This window comes from Diabrotica undecimpunctata, chromosome 6, assembly GCF_040954645.1.
Source record: "Diabrotica undecimpunctata isolate CICGRU chromosome 6, icDiaUnde3, whole genome shotgun sequence".
NCBI lineage: Eukaryota > Metazoa > Arthropoda > Insecta > Coleoptera > Chrysomelidae > Diabrotica > Diabrotica undecimpunctata.
Window position 1 is genome coordinate 73,199,759 of NC_092808.1, and position 21,528 is coordinate 73,221,286.

Genomic DNA, 21,528 nt, shown 5'->3' on the forward strand with positions numbered 1-21,528 from the left:
ACTAAAGGGAGAATTTGCTGAGGATTTTCAAACTCTTTGAAACGAAGACTAAACAGCATGGACTGATTATTAATGAGCAAAAAACAAAGTATATGGAAATGGAGTAGACCACATATGAAGATACACAACTGAAGACTACCACAAACAACGAGAGTAAAGAGTATTGCTTCAAAAAGATGACGGGGTTTGAGTATCCAGAAGTAACCCAAACAAGTAAAGGGGAAAAAAACCAAGAAATTAAGAAGCGGATTTCGAGAGAAAGGAACACGGTCGGAGTTCTACACAAACCACTAAGAGCAAAAAACATCTCCAGATAGGCAAAATTAAGATAATATCGAACAGTGATCCAAACCACTAGCCGGCACGGATGCGAAACATGGGTCATGAACAAAAATCAAGAAAATATGCTAAACATCTGGGAACGGAGTCTTTTAAGAAAGATATTAGGGTGAGTAAAATACTACGAAGACGTTTGAAGGAGACGAACAAATGCAGAGTTCAGAGAACAGAGTATATGAAACCAGAAATTGGCCAGATCGTCAGGACAAAGAGACTTAAATGGTTAGGACATATTGCGAGAATGGCAGACGGAAGGTGGGCAAAGGACTCGCTGTTGAGATGAGAAGGAAAAAAGAGAAGAGGACGACTCAGAAAAATATCTAGAAGCGCGTAAGACCTACAAAAATCAGGATAACAAATTGGAGAACTGCGGCCATGTATAGACCCATGCGGGCTAGGCGGCCGATTCTCATTCGCTTCACTGTCTAATGGTTCAGTGGACGTAGATTCGAGACCCAGCTCGGTGTACAGAAAAATAAAAAAGGCTAACGCAGCAGTTTAAAATTTTAGATGAATCTGCGGCTTAGACTAGAATATGCTGGTGTCTGATCGGCCTATGGTGAAGCAGTAGGGCAAGAGATAAGGGCTTGCGGCTCGGTGATACTCCTCCTTAGATCCCTCCCGGAAGGGCGTGGCGCCTAAATACCGGTTATATATATATATATATATATATATATATATATATATATATATATATATATATATATATATATATATATATATATATATATATATATATATGCTTCAAGATAGTTCTTATCTTTATAAAAAAAAGTGAAAAAACAACACAACACTCGAAAACGTTGATAATGTTCTGGCTTCAGCTTACAAAAAAAACACACACGTTTTGGACAATGCCAAATTTGTTACGTAACTACGGCTTTGAAAGAAAAGATTGTTAGGAAAAGAAGGTGATTCGAAGGAACGCTAGTATGCAATTGGGAAAAAGGAAGAAGAACGTATAGAATAGAAGAGAAAAAGGAAAGAAGAAAAGAATAAAGCACTGACTACGTAAGCTGAGACAAAAGACAAAAGAACGGTGGGATTCGAGAGCCAGAAAAACAGATTTTAGCACTGTACTTAGTTATTCTTAGGGATGTTAGATTTTTACAAGAAAATTATAACGATAGAATAAAATTACAACAGATTTCTTCCTGAAATAATTTGAGTGTGAAAGAATAAGGACTGGAAAACATAGAAGGGTAAATATAACCAGATAAGAGGTCCTGAACAAACCAAAATGAGCGTCAGTTAATTTAATTTTCAGCAAATTAATAAATGAAGTTATGAGTTGAATCAATTAAATTTTCGATGATTTAATTAACGTTTTGTTTATTTTGGTTTAACTAACTACCCCATGCTGAAGAGATACGTAATAAAACAAAACAAATCTTAATCAACCATTTATTAAAATTATTTACATAAATGAGAATTTACAGTGTTACAATGAAATACATCTGGCTAAATAAAAAATAAAAATTCTAGTCAGATTTTATGGTTTAAATATGGAGTAAAGGAGCATTTTTGTATCTGTACTATTTAGACCAAAGTTAATCAAACCCATATGCTCACAATACTGCAGTTTAACGCGCTTCGACTAGCAGCGATAAAAATCTTGGATAAAATCTCCCCTTGAAAAATTGTAATGATTGATAAACCACATCACTGTTTTTAATCACCACAACGTGGTGAAAAGTCCCATGTATTCAAACGGAACGTGGTTCCATAAACTCACGTATGATGCAAGAAAACCAGTCGATTTTTAGAATCATATAACCATGAACCATGTATGGTGAGAAAAAAGTAAACTCATTTACTTATTATATAAAGAAAGGACGAAAAGTTACCCAAACAAAAAACTCTGGAACAATAAAATATTGTTTTAGAATTTAGAATAGTTTGTCGCCAAGTGCTCGGTCAGAGTGACCAATGAGCACTCTTGGCGCGCATCGCCCCGCCTTCCCTCCTTTTCCAATTTTGTCATTGGTCTTTTGGATTGGAATCTTGTAAAATATTATGTATAAATATTAGTTGATTTACAATCCAAAGACACTGAATAAGTCATCTAAGTTCAACGCCAGCCGCTGAACAGTACGGACGTGGAGTAGGAGCGACACCTGAAGACCGCCGAGGAGCTGTAGCGCTGAGTCGAAGCCGGATTTATCAGCCGGTGCCGTGAGTGTAAGCACGACAGAACGGAGGCCAGCGACTTAAAGGCTTAAACTCGCGAAGGTACTTTTTAAAAAGACCCTTTATTAACTTTTACAACTATACTGCACTGCTTTATTGATTGAAAAATAATTGAATTTAATTACAATACTATTTCTTTTATATAAAAATTAAATGCTGACAAAACTGTTGATTGGGTTTGCTGATCTCCGGGGTTACTGCACCGTAATTTCTCCATCCCCTTGGGAAGTTTTGTGAGGGATGAACAAAACTGAAGGTATGGATTCTGGATCGGCTGTATCTTCTTCTTCAGTTGTCTTCTTTTTCCATATCTCTCGTAATTTGTAAACCAAAATAATGATAAGGGCTGTTGCCAGGATATATATTGGTGGTGTCCATAGATGGTAATGATCCATTGTTTTTAAAGACACGGGTTGGAGCCTTTCTTCTTCCGTTGAGAGTTTATGTAGTTCATCTAACTGGATTCTATCTAATTTTAGAGGCTTTACTGTTGGATTTTCCCCTTGAAGATTTATTTTTATTTTTGGCAGGGTTAACGGTTCTTCTTTTATTGTTGCTTTGGAGTTGATGTAAACTTCATTGTTGGTTCTGAGCTCACATCCTGGGGGTAGTTCTATTAGAAATGTTCCTCTGAGTACTTCAATTTTGGAAGTAGAACAGTGGGTGGAGATTTTAGTAGCTTTTGAGAAAACAGCAATATAGTGAGCTTCCGATACTTTTTGGATAATTGTTGTGCTAATTGTGATAATCATCATTGGATAATTTTAGGATTTGATTGATGCAGTCGCCAGTTTCTGTATTTTCTTGCGGGAACTTCTCTGGACTAATGAATTTCTTTGGTTCACTCTTTCTGAATGGTAGGTCCATGTATTGAAAAAGTTCTGAGTTAGAAGCTAAATATGGTCCAAGTGGAATAATTATTGTGTTATTTATAGTTGGAAGTGAATATAGATGAAAATATGTGAATACTTTGGAATAAAGAATGGGAAAATGTAAGATAAAGACTAGAGAGTGGTTGGAGTAGTAACCATCTACTTCTACTATCTCGTAATATCTCATCAGGTCTTCTTCTTCGAGGTATCGTAGCTGAGAAGCTGGATGATGTTCTAGCATTTTCTGGATGGTCCATCTGATGGTTTTATAAGTCCATTATGAAGAGTTTTGATTATTGCGAATGTGATTGCTGTCTGTAGGTCATCTAATATTTGTATATTGGTTTGTAAGGCTAAATTCATCTGGTCTAAGACGTTTCGAACTTGCATGTAATGGTTGAAATCAAAGACGAATTGGTTTAAGTCTGTTCGGATTTTGTTGGTTTCTGCGGCTATTATCTCTTGATTGTGGGTTAGTAGTGTCACTGTCTCGTTATAGTTGTTCATTATTTTCTTATTAAGGCTTAATTGGTTATTAATGTTGTTAATAATATTTTGTTATTGAGTTCAAGTGACTGAATTGCTGCATCGTATCTTTCTGCGTCTTCTTGATCTAAGTTTCCTGAGATGGATTTTATAATATTTCCTAATCCATTGATAAAATCTCTTTTATTTCTGGTTGCTGGATAAACTGAGTCGAGTTTCTCTTGGGCTGTTTTAAGAAGATACTGCAATGTTTTGTCGAAGTTCTGTAGACTGTCGAAGTACGGCTGACTTAGTCCATTTTCTATAGCTGTAGTTGTAGTTTGATATTGATATGCCAATGTTTCGATTTCCTGTGCTATTGGTTCCAATTGGAAATAGTGGATGAAATCATGGGTGCTGGTTTGGATTCTGGCTTCTCCAAGCTTAACTGGGAGGATCCCTGGATTGTCTCGAAGGTCCTGGATTTTCACTTCTTGGGCTGTTACTGATATACATCTGTAAAGTATTTTTGCGGTTAGTTTTTATTGGTGGTTGATGTTTAATATTTTTCTTGTGCACCGTAGTATCTTGGGTGTCAACAGTAACAGGATTGTTGTTTTGGACTATTTTAGGTGAAAATCTGGGGAGCAGTTTCTTTCGTTTTACTGTTTTCCGAGTGTATATTTTCGTGCTGGGTTTATATGTTATCGGAGAGTGTCGTTTTTCGTTTATTTTTTCAATGTTTTTCTGTTTGCTCTCTTGCAATTTCTTATTTATTTCTTTATACATCTCTTTTGTTTTCAATCTGTGCTCCTGTGTGTAATTATTTATCAGTGTTCTATTAATGTCAATATCGAATGGATCTTGAGCATCTATGTGACCATTAAGGACGTTGATGGGCTTCTGTTTGGTAGCTGAGTGAATAGAATTGTTGTATGCCCTAATGGCGTATAGCATCTGGTCTTGTTTTCTTTTTTTCTTTTAATATTCGAAGATGCTCGATGATTGTGGAGGGAAAGCGTTCGATCATTCCATTGGATTGCGGGATATCCGGTGTTGTGTAGTGGATTAAGATCTTGTGAGTGTCTACGAATTCTTGAACAAGTCCATTTTTAAATTCAGTTCCACTATCAGAAATTATCGTATGTGGTAGTCCATGGTGGGTGATGAATAGCAGGAATGCGTTTAAGATGTTAATCGCGTTTGATCCTTCTATTGGGTACGCTTGACCGTATTTTGAAAGTGCGTCGATGATGGTAAGGAATTTTTGTCCTGCTGCTTGAAATGTGTCTATGTGAACAATTTCCAGTGGTTTCGTTGGTGTTGGAGTTAACATAAACTTCGGTTTTTCTGGATTTCTGTCGTATTTGTTTGTTTGACAAGTATCGCAGAGATTAATATAATCTTCTATATCCTTTTTCAACGTTGGCCAGTAATAATGTTTTCTGATTTGAATTTCTGTTTCATTAATTCCTCTATGATTTGTCTTTCCTTGGTGATAGTCTTGTACGATGGTTTTCTGTCTTTCTGGACTGCTTATATCTTCTAGTAAATTGTTACATTTTATATATATAATCGAACACCTCTCTACCCTAAGGTGTGAGGTAAATACAAATACATGTTACAGATATACATTACATTACATCTCAAATCCAATGAAAATACAGAATTTTCTTTTTTTTTTTCCTATTCTTTTCTGTGCACGAATTTTGTCCATTCTTGCTTGTTTTTTGCCTTATTTTGAGCTTCTGACCATTCCATTCCCCTACTTTTCAAAATCTGCCCTACTTCGTCATCCCAGGTTTTCCGTGGTCTGCCTCTGGCTTTAAACTTTTTCACTTTAGCCTTCCAGACTTGCTTAACGGGTCGGTTGTCGCTCATTCGGCACAGATGACCAAACCATTTTATTTGTTGTGTTTCAATAGCGTGTAGTACAGATTCTATGCCCAGTTCTTCTCTAACATCTTCATTTCTTATTTTGTCTCGTCGTGTTATTCCTTTGACTCGTCTTAGATATTTCATATCAATGGCTTGTATCTTGCTTTTTAATTGCTTTGTTAAAACCCAGCTCTCGCTTCCATATATCAAGATTGGTCGGAATACTGTCTTATAAACTGTCATTTTGGTTCTTCTGCTGATTTCAGGTTTACCTATGAATGCTCTACTAAGATTATGGTACACTTTTGAAGCACTACTTATTCTTTCTGTTATTTCATTCTGCATGGTACCTTCTCTGTCTATTGTAACCCCTAGGTATTTGAATGCATCTACTTGTTCTATGAGTTGTTGGTTAATTTCTATGTTAACATTTCGGTTCGTTTTCGCTATTAACATCACCTTGGTTTTCTTAACATTAATCTTCATGTTTCTAATTGCCAGCTCATTATTCCATCTATCTATATTTTTCTGGAGGTCTCTCTCGTTGGAAGCGCATAACATGAGATCATCTGCGAATGCACACTCAGCTATACCAACCGGTCGTAGTTTACTATATCCGATATGTACTTTGTGTATACTTGCTTTTGTTTCCTTAATTATGTCGTCAATAATCAATATGAACAGTATGGGACTCATAACACCTCCTTGTCTTAGACCCTCGTTTATTGCAAACATCTCTGATTCCAAGTTATCCTTACGCACATAACTCTTGTTATTTTGATACAGACTTTTGATAGCACCTGTTAGTTGATGGTCAATATTTCTATTTTGCAGACTTTTCCAAACTGCTTCCTGGGACACTCTGTCAAATGCTTTCTCAATATCTAGAAATGCCATATATATTTCTGTGTTCTTTATTCTAGCTTTCTCAATTATTTGTTTCAACGTAAATATATGGTCTTGCGTACTGTGTCCCTTCCTAAACCCACTTTGTACTTCATCCAGATGTGGTTCAACGATGTATCTTAATTTCTTTTCTAGGATGCTTTCATATATTTTGGAGACGATACTGAGTAGATTAATTCCTCTATAATTTTCACAAGAACTTGGGTCTCCTTTCTTAAAGATTGGTAGTATTATGCCAATTCTCCAATCTTCGGGGACTGTACATCGGTTCCAAGCCATGTTCATAATTTTGGTTAAAAATTCAACTCCTTTCGGTCCCATTGTCTTTAACATTTCAGCAGTGATTTTGTCATGACCAGCTGATTTACCTCTCTTTGTATTATTAATTGCTTCTTTGACTTCTTCTATTTGAATATCATTTTCTTGTCCATGTTCTCCTTCTACTTCTATCATTACAGTTTCCTCTTTCGGTTGTCTGGGTGTTAGGAGTTCGCTGAAGTATTGTCTCCATCTTTCCATAATCTCATTTGGACTGATAATCAGTGTGCCGTCTTTACGTTTCACCTGTTTCATCGTTGTTTCTTTACCTTTTCTTAGCGTCTTTAGTGCCTTGTAAAACAATTTTTGGTTACCACGACTATCTGCCTCCATCTTCATTCCAAACTCATCCCAGGCTTTCTTCTTCTTCTTCAGTACCATTTCTTTCACCACCTTTCTTTGTCGTTTATATTCTTCGTAACTATTTTCTGTTTTCTTGTTTAAGTATATTTTCCATTTCTGTTTTTTATATTTTATTTGGGCTTTTAATTCATCGTCCCACCATCGTGTTTGCTTCTTATTTCTGTTTACATGGTTTATTCCACACGTTTCTTTTGCTGTCGTCACGATGGTTTCTTTAAATTGTTTCCAAGTTTCCTGTAAGTTCTCAGTACTATGTGCATTCGTTAATTTGGCTAGTTTTTCTTCTATTTTACTTTTGAACATGGCCGCGATTTTTTGGTCATTTAGTTTATAGTTTTTAATATTCTCGTTCACTTTATTATTTTTCGTTCTTTGTTTAGTGGTTTTAGGGGTTTTTTGAGGTAGTCTTATCTTTGCCATTACCATATAGTGGTCACTATAGATTTCCGGTCCTCTTTTAACTCTGACATCAGTGACCTCTTTCCTAAATTCTCTATTAATGAGAACATAATCTAGAATTGATTTTTCATTTCTGCTCCTGACTTCTCTCGTGAACTTGTGTATATCCTTGTGTTCAAAAAATGTGTTGGTGATAATCAAATTATTCTCCATGCAAAAGTCTATCATCCTTCTTCCATTATCGTTTCTTGTATCTTCCCCCTGCATACCCAAAATATCTATGTTATCATCGTCTCTTTTACCAACTCTGCTATTCATATCGCCTAGAATGACTATTCTACCTTTCACATTTTCTATAGCATCATTGAGCTCTTCCCAATATTCTTCTTTAACTTTCAATGGTTCGTCATCATTAGGGCCATATGTGACTAATATAGTTGTTATTTCTGAATTACCTAGTGTTATCCCTATCTTTAAATTTCTTTGTGATATAAATTTCCAATTTTTAACATATGACATATAGCTTGCTCTCATTAGGCATCCTACACCTTCTGCCGCTCTACTATCGGTACTGACTCCACTGTACAAAAATACATGTTCTTTATCCAATTCATCCATTCCTTGACCTTTCTTCTTAGTTTCCGTGATTGCCAAAAAATCTAATTGTGCTTTGTCAAATTCATCTATTAATTCTTTCTCTTTTCCATTGAGGCTTCTGACGTTCCAAGTAGCCATTTTTATGTACGTTTGTAGTCTATTTGCACTTTGATCTTGTATTAAATTTTCTTTGTTACAGTTTTCTTTTTTGTTTAATTCAATTATATCGTTAAACCTTATTCTCGCCTTGCTTGTTATTCCATGTTGATCAGTTCTATTTGGCTGATGGTCTGCTATTTCTTCGTGGATTTGTTGAGAGCCTTCATCTCCCTGTTCCACGTCCATACTTCTCCATTTATAATAAGTTTTTGAAACCCCATTTGGACTGTATTCCCTTTACTCTTTTCTTCCTTAGCTTTAGCTCTAATTTCTTTTTGAATAATTCTCTGCTGTTTGCTCATATCATCATTTATATATACTTTGTGTTCTCTAATATTTCTTAGTTTAGCTTTATTGTTCATAAGTGTGTATTTCTGGTTACTATCTTTTAGTTCTAATAAACAGGTCTTTTCTCCTATTTTAATTGCTCTTTCTATTTCAATCTCAATGTTCAGGTGCGTACTTATAAATCTTTGCATATTGCTCTTCACTGTTTCTACGTTATTTGTTTCTATTGGTAGTCCCTGAATTACTACATTATTTCTTCTTTTCTCGTTCTCAAGTCTTTCAATTCTGTCCATTGCTTGTATAAGATCTTTCTTGATCTCTTGATTTTCTTTCCTGATTTGCATATTTTCCTTTTTCAGCTCTTGAATTTCTGTTAGACATTTTTTTTGTTCTTGTTTTATTTCCTTCATTTCTGCTTCTATAAATCGTTGCAAGCCTTGGATCATATCCATTATTTTTCCTGAGTTATCTTCTTTTTTCTCTTTCATGTCTGGAGATCTTTTAGTTTTTGAGCACTTTCCAAAACCAAATGTTTGTGAGCTTTTCCTTCTTTTGCCCTCATCCGTGGTGTACTCGTCTTCACTACTCATTGCTTTCTAATTGTGCTAGTGATATTGGCTCAGTTCAACTACCCAATCGCGTAAAAAGTAGACCCCGGTCAACCCGTCGTAAGTCTTGCTTTTATCGATCGGTCTTCTATTAATCTACAGTTAGTTTTCTTCACAATAAATTGTATAATTCTGATCTCTTTAAATTATTTACTATTTTTGCATTACGGCAACACCGCTTTTCTACCGGTCAGAATCCTGAGGTCGAATTAGTTTCTTTGCTCTTATCGCTAAATTAAACAACAGAAATTGTTCGTATCGGAACAACTGATTTTGCTTAATATTGTTAATAATTAGCCACTTACTGTCGGTTTATTCCCACTGCGATACGCGTTGTAACTTTACACACACTTATTGCTGCTTTGACACAATTATTTCACTCTGCACCTCTCGATTTTCGGGTTTAATGCAGGAGCAAGCCAATTGCACTTCATATGCTTGACCGCAGCGTTGCCACTCCTACATTTTTGTAGGAGTGGCAATGTTTTGTCGAAGTTCTGTAGACTGTCGAAGTACGGCTGACTTAGTCCATTTTCTATAGCTGTAGTTGTAGTTTGATATTGATATGCCAATGTTTCGATTTCCTGTGCTATTGGTTCCAATTGGAAATAGTGGATGAAATCATGGGTGCTGGTTTGGATTCTGGCTTCTCCAAGCTTAACTGGGAGGATCCCTGGATTGTCTCGAAGGTCCTGGATTTTCACTTCTTGGGCTGTTACTGATATACATCTGTAAAGTATTTTTGCGGTTAGTTTTTATTGGTGGTTGATGTTTAATATTTTTCTTGTGCACCGTAGTATCTTGGGTGTCAACAGTAACAGGATTGTTGTTTTGGACTATTTTAGGTGAAAATCTGGGGAGCAGTTTCTTTCGTTTTACTGTTTTCCGAGTGTATATTTTCGTGCTGGGTTTATATGTTATCGGAGAGTGTCGTTTTTCGTTTATTTTTTCAATGTTTTTCTGTTTGCTCTCTTGCAATTTCTTATTTATTTCTTTATACATCTCTTTTGTTTTCAATCTGTGCTCCTGTGTGTAATTATTTATCAGTGTTCTATTAATGTCAATATCGAATGGATCTTGAGCATCTATGTGACCATTAAGGACGTTGATGGGCTTCTGTTTGGTAGCTGAGTGAATAGAATTGTTGTATGCCCTAATGGCGTATAGCATCTGGTCTTGTTTTCTTTTTTTCTTTTAATATTCGAAGATGCTCGATGATTGTGGAGGGAAAGCGTTCGATCATTCCATTGGATTGCGGGATATCCGGTGTTGTGTAGTGGATTAAGATCTTGTGAGTGTCTACGAATTCTTGAACAAGTCCATTTTTAAATTCAGTTCCACTATCAGAAATTATCGTATGTGGTAGTCCATGGTGGGTGATGAATAGCAGGAATGCGTTTAAGATGTTAATCGCGTTTGATCCTTCTATTGGGTACGCTTGACCGTATTTTGAAAGTGCGTCGATGATGGTAAGGAATTTTTGTCCTGCTGCTTGAAATGTGTCTATGTGAACAATTTCCAGTGGTTTCGTTGGTGTTGGAGTTAACATAAACTTCGGTTTTTCTGGATTTCTGTCGTATTTGTTTGTTTGACAAGTATCGCAGAGATTAATATAATCTTCTATATCCTTTTTCAACGTTGGCCAGTAATAATGTTTTCTGATTTGAATTTCTGTTTCATTAATTCCTCTATGATTTGTCTTTCCTTGGTGATAGTCTTGTACGATGGTTTTCTGTCTTTCTGGACTGCTTATATCTTCTAGTAAATTGTTACATTTTACAAGATCAAATGCAGAATTCTTGAATGTTTCTCGAAGTATGTTGCAGACAGACTGGTATAGTTCATCAGTTTCGAATAGGATGGCATATTTCTTTTTTGTATCGACGTAGTTCTTGAAGAAATTAAAAATATCGTTTTTCAGGTCGTTTTTATCTAGTTGGACGTGCATTATTTTCTTTGTTAGGAAGCACTGTTCTGTTATAGGTTTTGCAGGATTGTAATTTACCAATTTGAATATGATTTGGTTGTTGTAACAGTTCAATGGTCTTTCGCTGATTGGAATTCCGAGTATTGGATTTTCCTCTGTAGAATGTTGGGTAACATCTGTGTTGTTGTCTTGTTGGTATAGCGATTTTGTTGGCTGCCTGTCAATCTTTTGGTTTTCTTCTTGTAGAAGTTCGTCTATTTCTTTCATTTCTTCTGCAGTTAGGCCGGATGTTTGTTTTTCTTTGATAATTTCGTATAAGTTAACCATAGGATCTTCTTCATCTGGATCGCATACTGAGTTTGGATGGTTGATCATAGATATGTTGTCATCTTCTTTTCTGGATAATAGACTGATTACTTCTTCTACGTGTTCGTCAATGGTACTTACTTCTTTAGCGTGGATTTCGACACGGGATAATGCATCAGTGTTCGTATTGGATTTTCCTTTTTTGTATATGACTTCATAATCGAATTCTTCGAGTTTTAGTCTCCATCTAACAAGTTTCGAGTTCGGATCTTTTAAAGAGAATAGCCATTAAAGTGGTCGGTGATCGGAGAGAAATTTAAACTTCCTTCCAAATAAATAAGGCCGAAAATATTTAGTAGCCCTTACGATTGCAAGCATTTCCTTTTCGATGGTAGAATATTTAAGCTCGGTCTCGTTCAGTGTTCTTGATGCATATGCAATGGGTTTGTCTTGTCCTACAGGACCCTGTGACAGGATAGAACATATAGCGAAGTTGCTTGCATCTGTGGTGAGATTAAAAGGCTTCGTAAAATCCGGATATTCTAGAAGTGGTTCGTTGGTTAACAGGTTTTTGCAGATTTTAATACAGTTTAGGAATTGTTCTGTGTGTTCTATCTTGGCATCTTTCTTTAAACATGAGGTGAGCGGTGAATATATAATATTGTTTTCTTCTTGGATGAATTGAAGAGCGAAAGCAAGATTTGTAGGCCTCATTGATCGTATGGTTGATCCCATTGGTTCACTTAATCCTGCTAAGAACGTAGTTAGGGCCTGTTGGTGAAAGAATTCTTTTTTGCTCCTCTTTACATCTGCATTATCGGTATGTAGTTCGATGTGATTCGAAATTGTGTTTAAAAGTGACATTACCTTCTCGTGAAATTGTTGAGGAGTTTCGTTGGGCCCTTGCCTTAAGTTTACCATGTCTCTTGTAAGTGAATTTTCATTACGTTGATCGGCAAAGTTTTGAATTAGTATGGTCCTTATTGTGGGCCACTTTACACCCATATACGGAAATGATTTCTCGAGCTCTTCCTTTAATTTTATTCATTATACCTCGAGTTATCATGTGATTTTGGAAGTTATCGGAATTATTGTGATCCCAGAAATGATTAAGAAGCATTGTAGTAACTTCAATGAAGTTGTGAAGTTCGTTAGGGTTACCATCGTAATCAGGCACGATGGAAAGATCTTTATTGAAGTCGAAAACTAGAGCGGGAGCGGGTGATACGGCCATAGTATTTAATTGACTAGCGGGAGTAATAATTATAGATGGTATATTTAAGCTATTTAAAGTATTATTTAAAGAACTAACGTTGGTTTTTAAACTAAATTGAGAAGCTGAGTTATTTTGCGAAATAGAAGCAGCACCAGGTTCGATAATCGATTCACTAATAGTTGAAAGAGAATTACTAATTCTAAGAGATGAAGCTTGTGAAGCAATTAAATTATGATTAGAAAAAAGATTAAATTTGCTTACAGATAAATGATGATGCTTGGGTGCATTTCTTTTCGAAGGAACTGGTTTCTTTTCTTCTTTCGCTTTCTTTTTATCGTCTTTCGTCATATAAATTGATTTCTACACTTTAACACTGGATTTTCGTTGACTTCTGGGGTTGAACGGCCGTAGTTTTCCCTGGAAGTTGGTTAGGTTCGTAGCGGGTAAACGTTTAAGAGCGACGAGGATCTTCTGTAGACTCTCCCACTATCTTACTGCACTGTGCCACTTAAAGGTTTAAACTCGCGAAGGTACTTTTTAAAAAGACCCTTTATTAACTTTTACAACTATACTGCACTGCTTTATTGATTGGAAAATAATTGAATTTAATTACAATACTATTTATTTTATATAAAAATTAAATGCTGACAAAACTGTTGATTGGGTTTGCTGACCTCCGAGGTTACTGCACCGCAATTAGCGTAAGCAGCGGCCGAGGCCACTAGAGGCAAAAGCCTATGCCGAGACAAAGCTGAACCGGGGATATTTGTATTAATCGAATTTTCACGGAGGTCAAAATCGAGGCATAGGCAAGTGAAAAAGTAAACGGGCTTAGCCCGTCGGGATACTCACTGTGCTACGATTGGGATGACACTGTGAGGTGTAATATTTTAGAAATTACACCTGGTAGACCCGGCCACAAGGTTAGGTAGGTGAGATATTCAAGCGGATCCCACTCTAGTTCTGCCTAGAGCGTGAACTTCCGAGTAAAGGTACTGGGTGGCACCACAGTGCCACTCGTCTGACCGGGCGCTGACAACGGGTCAGACGGCCAAAAAATAAGCTCACGATCCCCACCCGGCCGAAAGGCCACTCCAAGCCCCAATGGTTATAGTTCGAGCTATAAACTCAACTATACCATATAGGATGCCCTCCTAGAAGACCAGGACACGAATTACGAGATCTTCGAAAATCTCCCCACCGAGGACATACACGAAGGGGACTTCAAACGCCCCAAGCCTAAGAAAAAGCGAACAAAATACCGCGCGGAGGGAAACCGCGAAAAAGAAATGTACACTACGGATGACGACGTACCCCTCGAAAAACGAGCCACAACAAAAAGGATAAGACAAAGGAGCAGTGAGGATGAAAAGTCCGAACTGGCAAAGATGAAGACGCTAATGAAAGAAAAGGTGCCGAAATAACAGCACTAAAACAGAATATAAAAGAACTGCGGGATACGATAGTAGCCTCATAAAAAACAATAATTGGCCACATTGACTCAAAGTTCCAAGAACTTAGCAATGGAAAAGAAAACACTAAGAAGACAATAGAAACGGCCTTAAAAGAGAGCAGCAAAGAAGATACCTGGGAAACCCAGGACAAAAAGGCGTCAAAATCTGAAAAGTCTACGGCAACAATCCCAAAGACCACAGAAAAGTCGACGGCAACAATCCCAAAGACCACAGAAAAGTCGACGGCAACAATCCCAAAGACAAAAACGACCACAGAGAAGACAAAAAAGAGAACACAAGAAGAAGAACCCAAAAACAGCAAGAAGAAGGCCGTGAAGGAAGACTTCCTTCCGCTAGCGACCCCTAGTGCAACAGGGCCAGAGAGTCATCAGGAAAGAGATGCGCGCACTACACTACGCCATCCGACTCCATGTCAAACACAAGCAATGGAAACCGACGGAGAGCCCACCACAAAACAAGATAAACCAACGTGGAAGCCAAAGCCGCCTGTAATTAAATTACAGAGCGTCAGCCAGACGAGCAATACTAGACATTGCCCAGAAAAAGAAGGTGATAACATCGAATAGACTATCGAGAAGCAGACCAGAAACTTTAATCCAAGCGAAAAGCCCAGAAGATTACACGTCTATGGTGAAAAAATAGAGGAGTATAATCAAAAAATACCTATACAGTGGATTGCCTTCCCACTATCCACTAGAGGAAGATATAAAAGCAAGAATGGTTTTAAGAGGACTACCTCGAAACACAGATGTTACAGAAATATTCAATACTCTCAAAGAAGAGTATAATATCGAATGTGAATTGATAAAGAACATGATTTCCAGAAAGAGTGACAAAAGAAATCTACCAATGTTTGTGCTGACACTGGAGGAGGAGGACGTGGAAAAAGCCAGGCGCATCACTAATCTGATGCACATGAAGGTCCACATCGAGGACCTCAGAAAAGCAACTGGACTCACGCAGTGCTTCAACTGCCAGGGGTACCACCAAGTGCAGAGCGCGTGCTTTAAGACATCTCGATGCGGAGAAAATCACTCCACAAGAAACTGCCCCAAATAGCCCGAGAACAGAAGGCAAAATGTGCAAACTGTCAGGGGCAACACCTGGCAAACTTCAGAGGATGCTCCAGATGTCCAACCTGGGAAAGAAAACAACCACAGACAACAAGCCCCGCAAAAAAGGCCGCAACAAACATCAAGCAGACCTTCCTACGTACAGGCAGCGAAAGCGCAAAATACCGAGAACACCATCTTGATCTCGAAACAACAGCAAGACGGACTAGTGAACTCAGTTAAGGAACTGGTCACTAGAATTGTCCACGAGGTCATCGCAGACATAAAGCTAGCACTGAACTAGTGCAAGCAAATAGGGGATACCTGAGGATTGGCTCCTGGAACCCAGGAGGCATGGACCAACCAGAATATACTGGACGAACTGGTCAATAGATATGAAATTGATGTCGTGGCAATACAGGAAACAAAGCTCACGAACAACATTAACATCAAGTTTCCGGGCTACGACATATATAGGAAAGATAACACAGCAAGATCAGGTGGTACAGCAATATTAGTGAAAAAAGGCATAGGTCACATTAGAATTCTAACACCACAACTAAATACTATGCAAGCAACAACAATAAGAGTACAAATAAGGCAAGGAGAAGTCAGAATTACCTCCGCCTACGTAAGACCACAAGATCTACAGATCGAAGACGACTTAAATACGTTCCTAAACGACGACCCTCAATCATAATAGGAGACCTAAATGCAAGATCCCTAAACGAACGTCAGAGCTACGAACAGAAATGGAAGACTTCTAAACGCATACATAGAAAACAACCACGACGTTATGGCAATGGGCCATACAGACCCAACGCACTACCCAGGAAACGGACTTCCTACACACATAGACATTGTAGTAGCAAGAAACCTAGGACTACAAACGTACAAACAGAATTACAAACATTAAACGAAGGCACAGCGGATTACAACCCCATCCTATTAGAACTAGGAACGTGGGAAAAACAAAGTACAATCAAAAGAGTTAAAAAGAAAACAAAGTGGACGAACTTCAAAAGACTCGTGAGCACTGGAATAAACATAGCTCCAGTGATAGACAACCCACGAGAAATAGAAGAGTCCTAGAGTTGGAAAACATCATCCAACAAGCACTCAGAAACGGCACTATAAAAGAAGAAGTAGAAATGCTCACGGGAAGATTTAAGGATATACCGCAAGAAATAAAAGACTTGATAAGGGAAAAGAACAGAGCAAAGCAGACAGCAAGAAGGACAAGGAACCAGGCAGACAAAAATAGAGCAAATAGGCTAAGCAGAGAGGTCAAAACAGCACTACAACACCGTAGTGAAAGCTGGGAAAACCACATAAGAGACATGGAGGAGCAAGGACCAAATATGCAAAATATTTGGAGGCTTCAGAGAATACTGAGAAATGACAGAAAGCCAATCCCTCCATTACATGGAGAAAATGGAATAGTCTACACCACAGTTGAAAAAGCAGAGGTAATGAGGAGTACTCTCGAGAGAGAGTTAAACGATCTAATTAAAAACAGCTCACCGAAAAAGGCACCTGGACGTTCCCAAACAGATGGAAAGAGGCCCATGTCATAATGTTACCAAAGCCCGGAAAAGATAGCACATTCCCGCAAAACTACAGGCCAATAATCTGCAATCAGCAAGATTGTAGAGAGAGTAATACTCAGCAGACTCCAAGCTGAAACAAACAGACTAGACATAATACCCGAAGCCCAATTCGGTTTTAGATCAGAACACTCCAGTGAGCTACAAGTACTTAGATTAACAGAGTACATAGCAGCTGGATTTAATGATACACAATTCACAGGAGCTGCCTTCCTAGATGTAAGCAAAGCTTTCGACAAAGTCTGGCATAAGGGACTGATCTACAAAATGAGAAGATACGGTTACAGCGGAGCAATGACAAGACTAATCTCTTACGGTGTGGAAGACGATTTTACCCTCTCGAGACGAGAAGTTGGTAACACTTGATAAACCATTGATCACCATATCGCTTGATGAACTATAATCAGTATCTGGAAGAGTCACGTTGACGAACTGACTGGTAGATTAAGATTTGAGAATTTATATTGCTTCCTCCAGTTTAAAAGTGTATTCATATCTAGGGTATCAAAAGTAGTTCTAAATAATATCTTTTGCATTAACCCAACTATTAGGTTTACTATGACGTACCAACCATTAAATGTACAACTTATTCCCATACCTGCATATTACTTTTTAAATTAAGCAAATGTTTAAATTTTTTTTGTAATTTTTTTCCTGTAATTCCCAAGAAACAGCGTTTCTCATCCCAAACCTGATTTAATTTTGAATCTGTTCTTAACGTCACAGATGCGAGAAGTATAGAAAGTCTCGATAGAATGACGTAGCATTATTTGTCAGAATTTTTTTAAATTAATAACTAGCTACATAAGACCGTTTACTTATAATACTAATATATTTACTTAATAAAAATATTTTTAAGGTCATAACATTCGTTTAACTCAAAATAAAAATAATTCGAATCGCGAACTTTTTCATTACAATAATATCAAACACTATGTAATAGAAAAATATGTGGTCTTTGTCATTAGTTATAATTGTAACGATTTATTGTCCATTCAGTTACAATATTTATGAAGAAAGTATTACTTTCTTTAATACATTAAGCAACCACTTTGTTATCGGCAGACTTCAAGATATACCCACTAGGGTTCGCGACTCATTACCCCTAAGGGACGTGAATTGTATAAAGCAGCTATTAGACATGGATGTGAATTTGTATCTGTTGGCCAACCGATTACATTGGTAAGCCTACTCCTCGAATTTAGTGGTAAGTGTAAGTTAAGACAACTTATGTTCAAAAAATCAAACGTAAAGTTCTCCACTATAGAAAAACATTGAAGAGAATATTATCTAGAAGAAAACAATGTTGTTTAAATCCTGGAATACACTGAATTCTCGAATCATGAAAGAATTATACCCAACACCATTTATTAAACATATAGACTGGAATTATTTTAATTAATTGCTGGAGGATCATTCCATGGCCTACCGTCGGCGTCGATCATAGGTCGTGTTACCGGGCTCTGTGTTAGTAAAATCCGAATTTCGGACTATCGCGAGTATCGGTATAAGAAATATAAATTGTGAAGATCGGTGCCGGCATTAGACGGTGATTAGTTAAACAAAGTTTTTTGTATGTAATATGTATCTTATATGTAATATAAGACATGCTGATAGTAAAAAATAAGAGAAAACTGATTATTCCAAGTATATCAAAAAAGTCAACCACAGTCAAATCAAAATAACTTTAAAAATGTGGAATTCAATAAAAAAAAATAATAGCGTGAAATATCAAATTATAGAGAAAAACACTGCAACAAAGAAGCAAATTATATACTTAAATATTAGTCGCAATATACTATGCTTCTTATGATCTAAACTTATATTAGTAAAATCAACAAATGGAAGGAATATAGAAATAATATTAAGTTACCTACCCTTAGTTCTTTCACTCGTTGATTTCCATGTCTCAATAATTTCTCTAGAATGCCAAGCAAATAGTGATTGGAAATTATAGGTCCATAATGTAACTTTAACAAGAACATTGATATTTTACAAACTAATTCAGTTTGATCGCCTCTAGACAATAATGTAGGTAATATTTGTAATATTTCACATACAGCAGAAAACGGCAAAATCAACAAAGACTCTTCCAAATCGCTAAAAAGAGAAAAATATTTTGTGCATTTCAAAATATTGATTCACGCATTTTTTTATGTAGTGCAATTTACAATCAGGTCAATAAATAGTATAATTAGTAATTGTGTTGTAAAAAAAGTGGCCCAGTAAAATTAAATAAAGTAATTTTATTATTTATTTATTTTTAATATTTTAAACAAATTTAATAAATTATTATGTTTTCTCCTAACGCCATCTATTAACGTATTAACAAAGCATAGAAGCATACGTTGTTTACTTATGACAAACCTGTCAAATTGAGACCAAATATTAATAATAAAATATAAACCACGGGATGTGGCACTCTGGGAGAGACCGATTTATTTTATAAATTATATAAAAATAAACTTATTTTAAATTTAAATTATATCTTATTCCCATCAAAAATAGTGAATTTTATTTTATTTTATTTTATTAATAAACAAGTATGGTACTTCGTTTACTACTCCCGTTTTTCACACTTCAGTGCGATCCAAGACTCCGACCGTAGTTTGCGATAAGAAAGCTATGCTTTCAAAAAGAAAAATCTAAATTAAGACTCTACAAGTCAATCATTCGCCCAGTTGTTACATTTGGAAGGGAAACATACACTCTACATCAGCGGAAAATAAATAAACTGCTGGTTTTTGAGAGGAAGATTCTCAGAATGATATTTGAACCTCAAAGAGACAAAATTGTAACTCTGTATGATACTGAAAACACCGTCAGACATATAAAAGCTAACCGGATAAGATGCGCAGGTCATGTGGTAAGATCAGAGGAAAACAGTGTACTAAAGACTATGTTTTTGAGAGACCAGACGGTAGAAGATCAGTAGACCGTCCCCGTATTTTGTGTACAGTGTTGGTGGAGACATGGATTATGTCTTAGTTTTCTTAAATGGAACACAATGTATTTTAGTATTGTAATGAAATGTTATTTTACAATAATTTATTATTACTTAAGTATTCCCTATACCTAACTGCTTTAATTTGTGAGTTATTCGTGTTTTTTTGAGCCAAACACTAATTGCAACAAAAATTAGCTGAAATTTTATCAGGTTGGCTGTGAAAATATTCAATAAAAAATCATTTTTCGAAAAAAAAAACGTAATAATCTAGACTGATCCTTAATTGGTTGATATAAATAGTTAAGTAGTAAAGACTGATAAGAGTATAAAATATTAATAACAACACAATACCCCACCTGCTTGGCTACGACTTTGACACTAAATTTGCTTAATAGTTTAACATTAGACTATTTTTATAGTTCCTGTTGCTTTTTTACTATAACTAACATAAATTGTTTTAAGGAGGAACGTACAAGTATAGCTTTTGTACCAGAAAAGTGTAACAAAAATGTGCTACTAGCAACAAGAATAATCATCAAATATTTCCAGATAGACGACAACTAGGAAGAAAAGCTAAAGTTTACTAGAATAGTTTCAATGGAGTGGATATGTAAATGATGCAAAATCTGATCGAACAAAGATTATTGCAAATGAAGAAAGTGAATTAAATGTAATCCTTAGTATCACTGAGAATCCGCACATTAGTACGAGCTAAATTGAACATGCTTTTGAAATTCATGGTAGTAGTGAAAAAAGAATTTTAAAAAAGAACAAGATGTATATTTCTTGGAATATGTTTTGTTTGGAGATACAGCTACTTTTCAAAAGATGATATTGTAAACAAACATAATTTCCATTATTACGCAACTTCTAATTTATACTACATGTTCACCCATAGTCTCAAACAACATAATTAATGGACATTGGGCTCTTCTTTTTCGAAGATCGCGTAAAGGGAAAAAAGTATCTACATTTTTTGGACAACGATTTGCCGGAATTATTTTAAACAGTACCGTTGAACATACGAGAGATAATGTGGATATAGAAGAAAGGAGCGGGGAACCTCCATGTTTCTAGAGTTAAACAAGCCAGATTTTATTTTCTGGGGCTAAATAAAACATAAGGTGTATAAAACACCAATTTCAACTAAAGAAAATATAAATGAAAGAATTAGAAATGGATTTATGAGATTAAAAAGAAATGTATTAACTAGTGTAAATGGCTCTTTTGAAGATCGCTTGTGATTATGTATTGACGTCGACGGAGGCATTTTCAATATTTTTTATAAATTTAACGATTTTTTTGTTATTTTGATTAATTAAATATTTTGTTTTACATTTAATTTTCTTTGTATATTAAACGTCACTTCACTTTTAACTACTTAGATATTTTGATATCTTATTAAATAATATCAAAGTAAGGATCAGTCTAGATTGTTATGTATTTTTTTACAGCCAACCTAATAAAATTTCACTTAATTCTTGTTGCAATTAGTGCTTGTCTGAAAAATTAAGAAAAACTTACAAATTAAACCAGTTAGGTAGGGGAGCACGGGGCACAATGAAACACAAATTTGTTTTTTATTTTTCCTGTTTTTGCATGTAGGTATATCAGTT

At 36.1% G+C, this 21,528-nt stretch overlaps 1 protein-coding gene across 2 annotated transcripts in view; it reads right to left on the reverse strand.

The window, feature by feature from the left end:
• Window positions 1–21,528, reverse strand: part of LOC140443500 (WD repeat-containing protein 3) — a 730,789-nt gene that overhangs the window by 58,465 nt on the left and 650,796 nt on the right. For both annotated transcript variants that reach the window (XM_072534812.1, XM_072534810.1), the window contains one exon: window positions 18,843–19,065. In XM_072534812.1, the coding sequence (XP_072390913.1) occupies window positions 18,843–19,065 (223 nt within the window). The remainder of the gene's footprint in view (window positions 1–18,842; window positions 19,066–21,528) is intronic.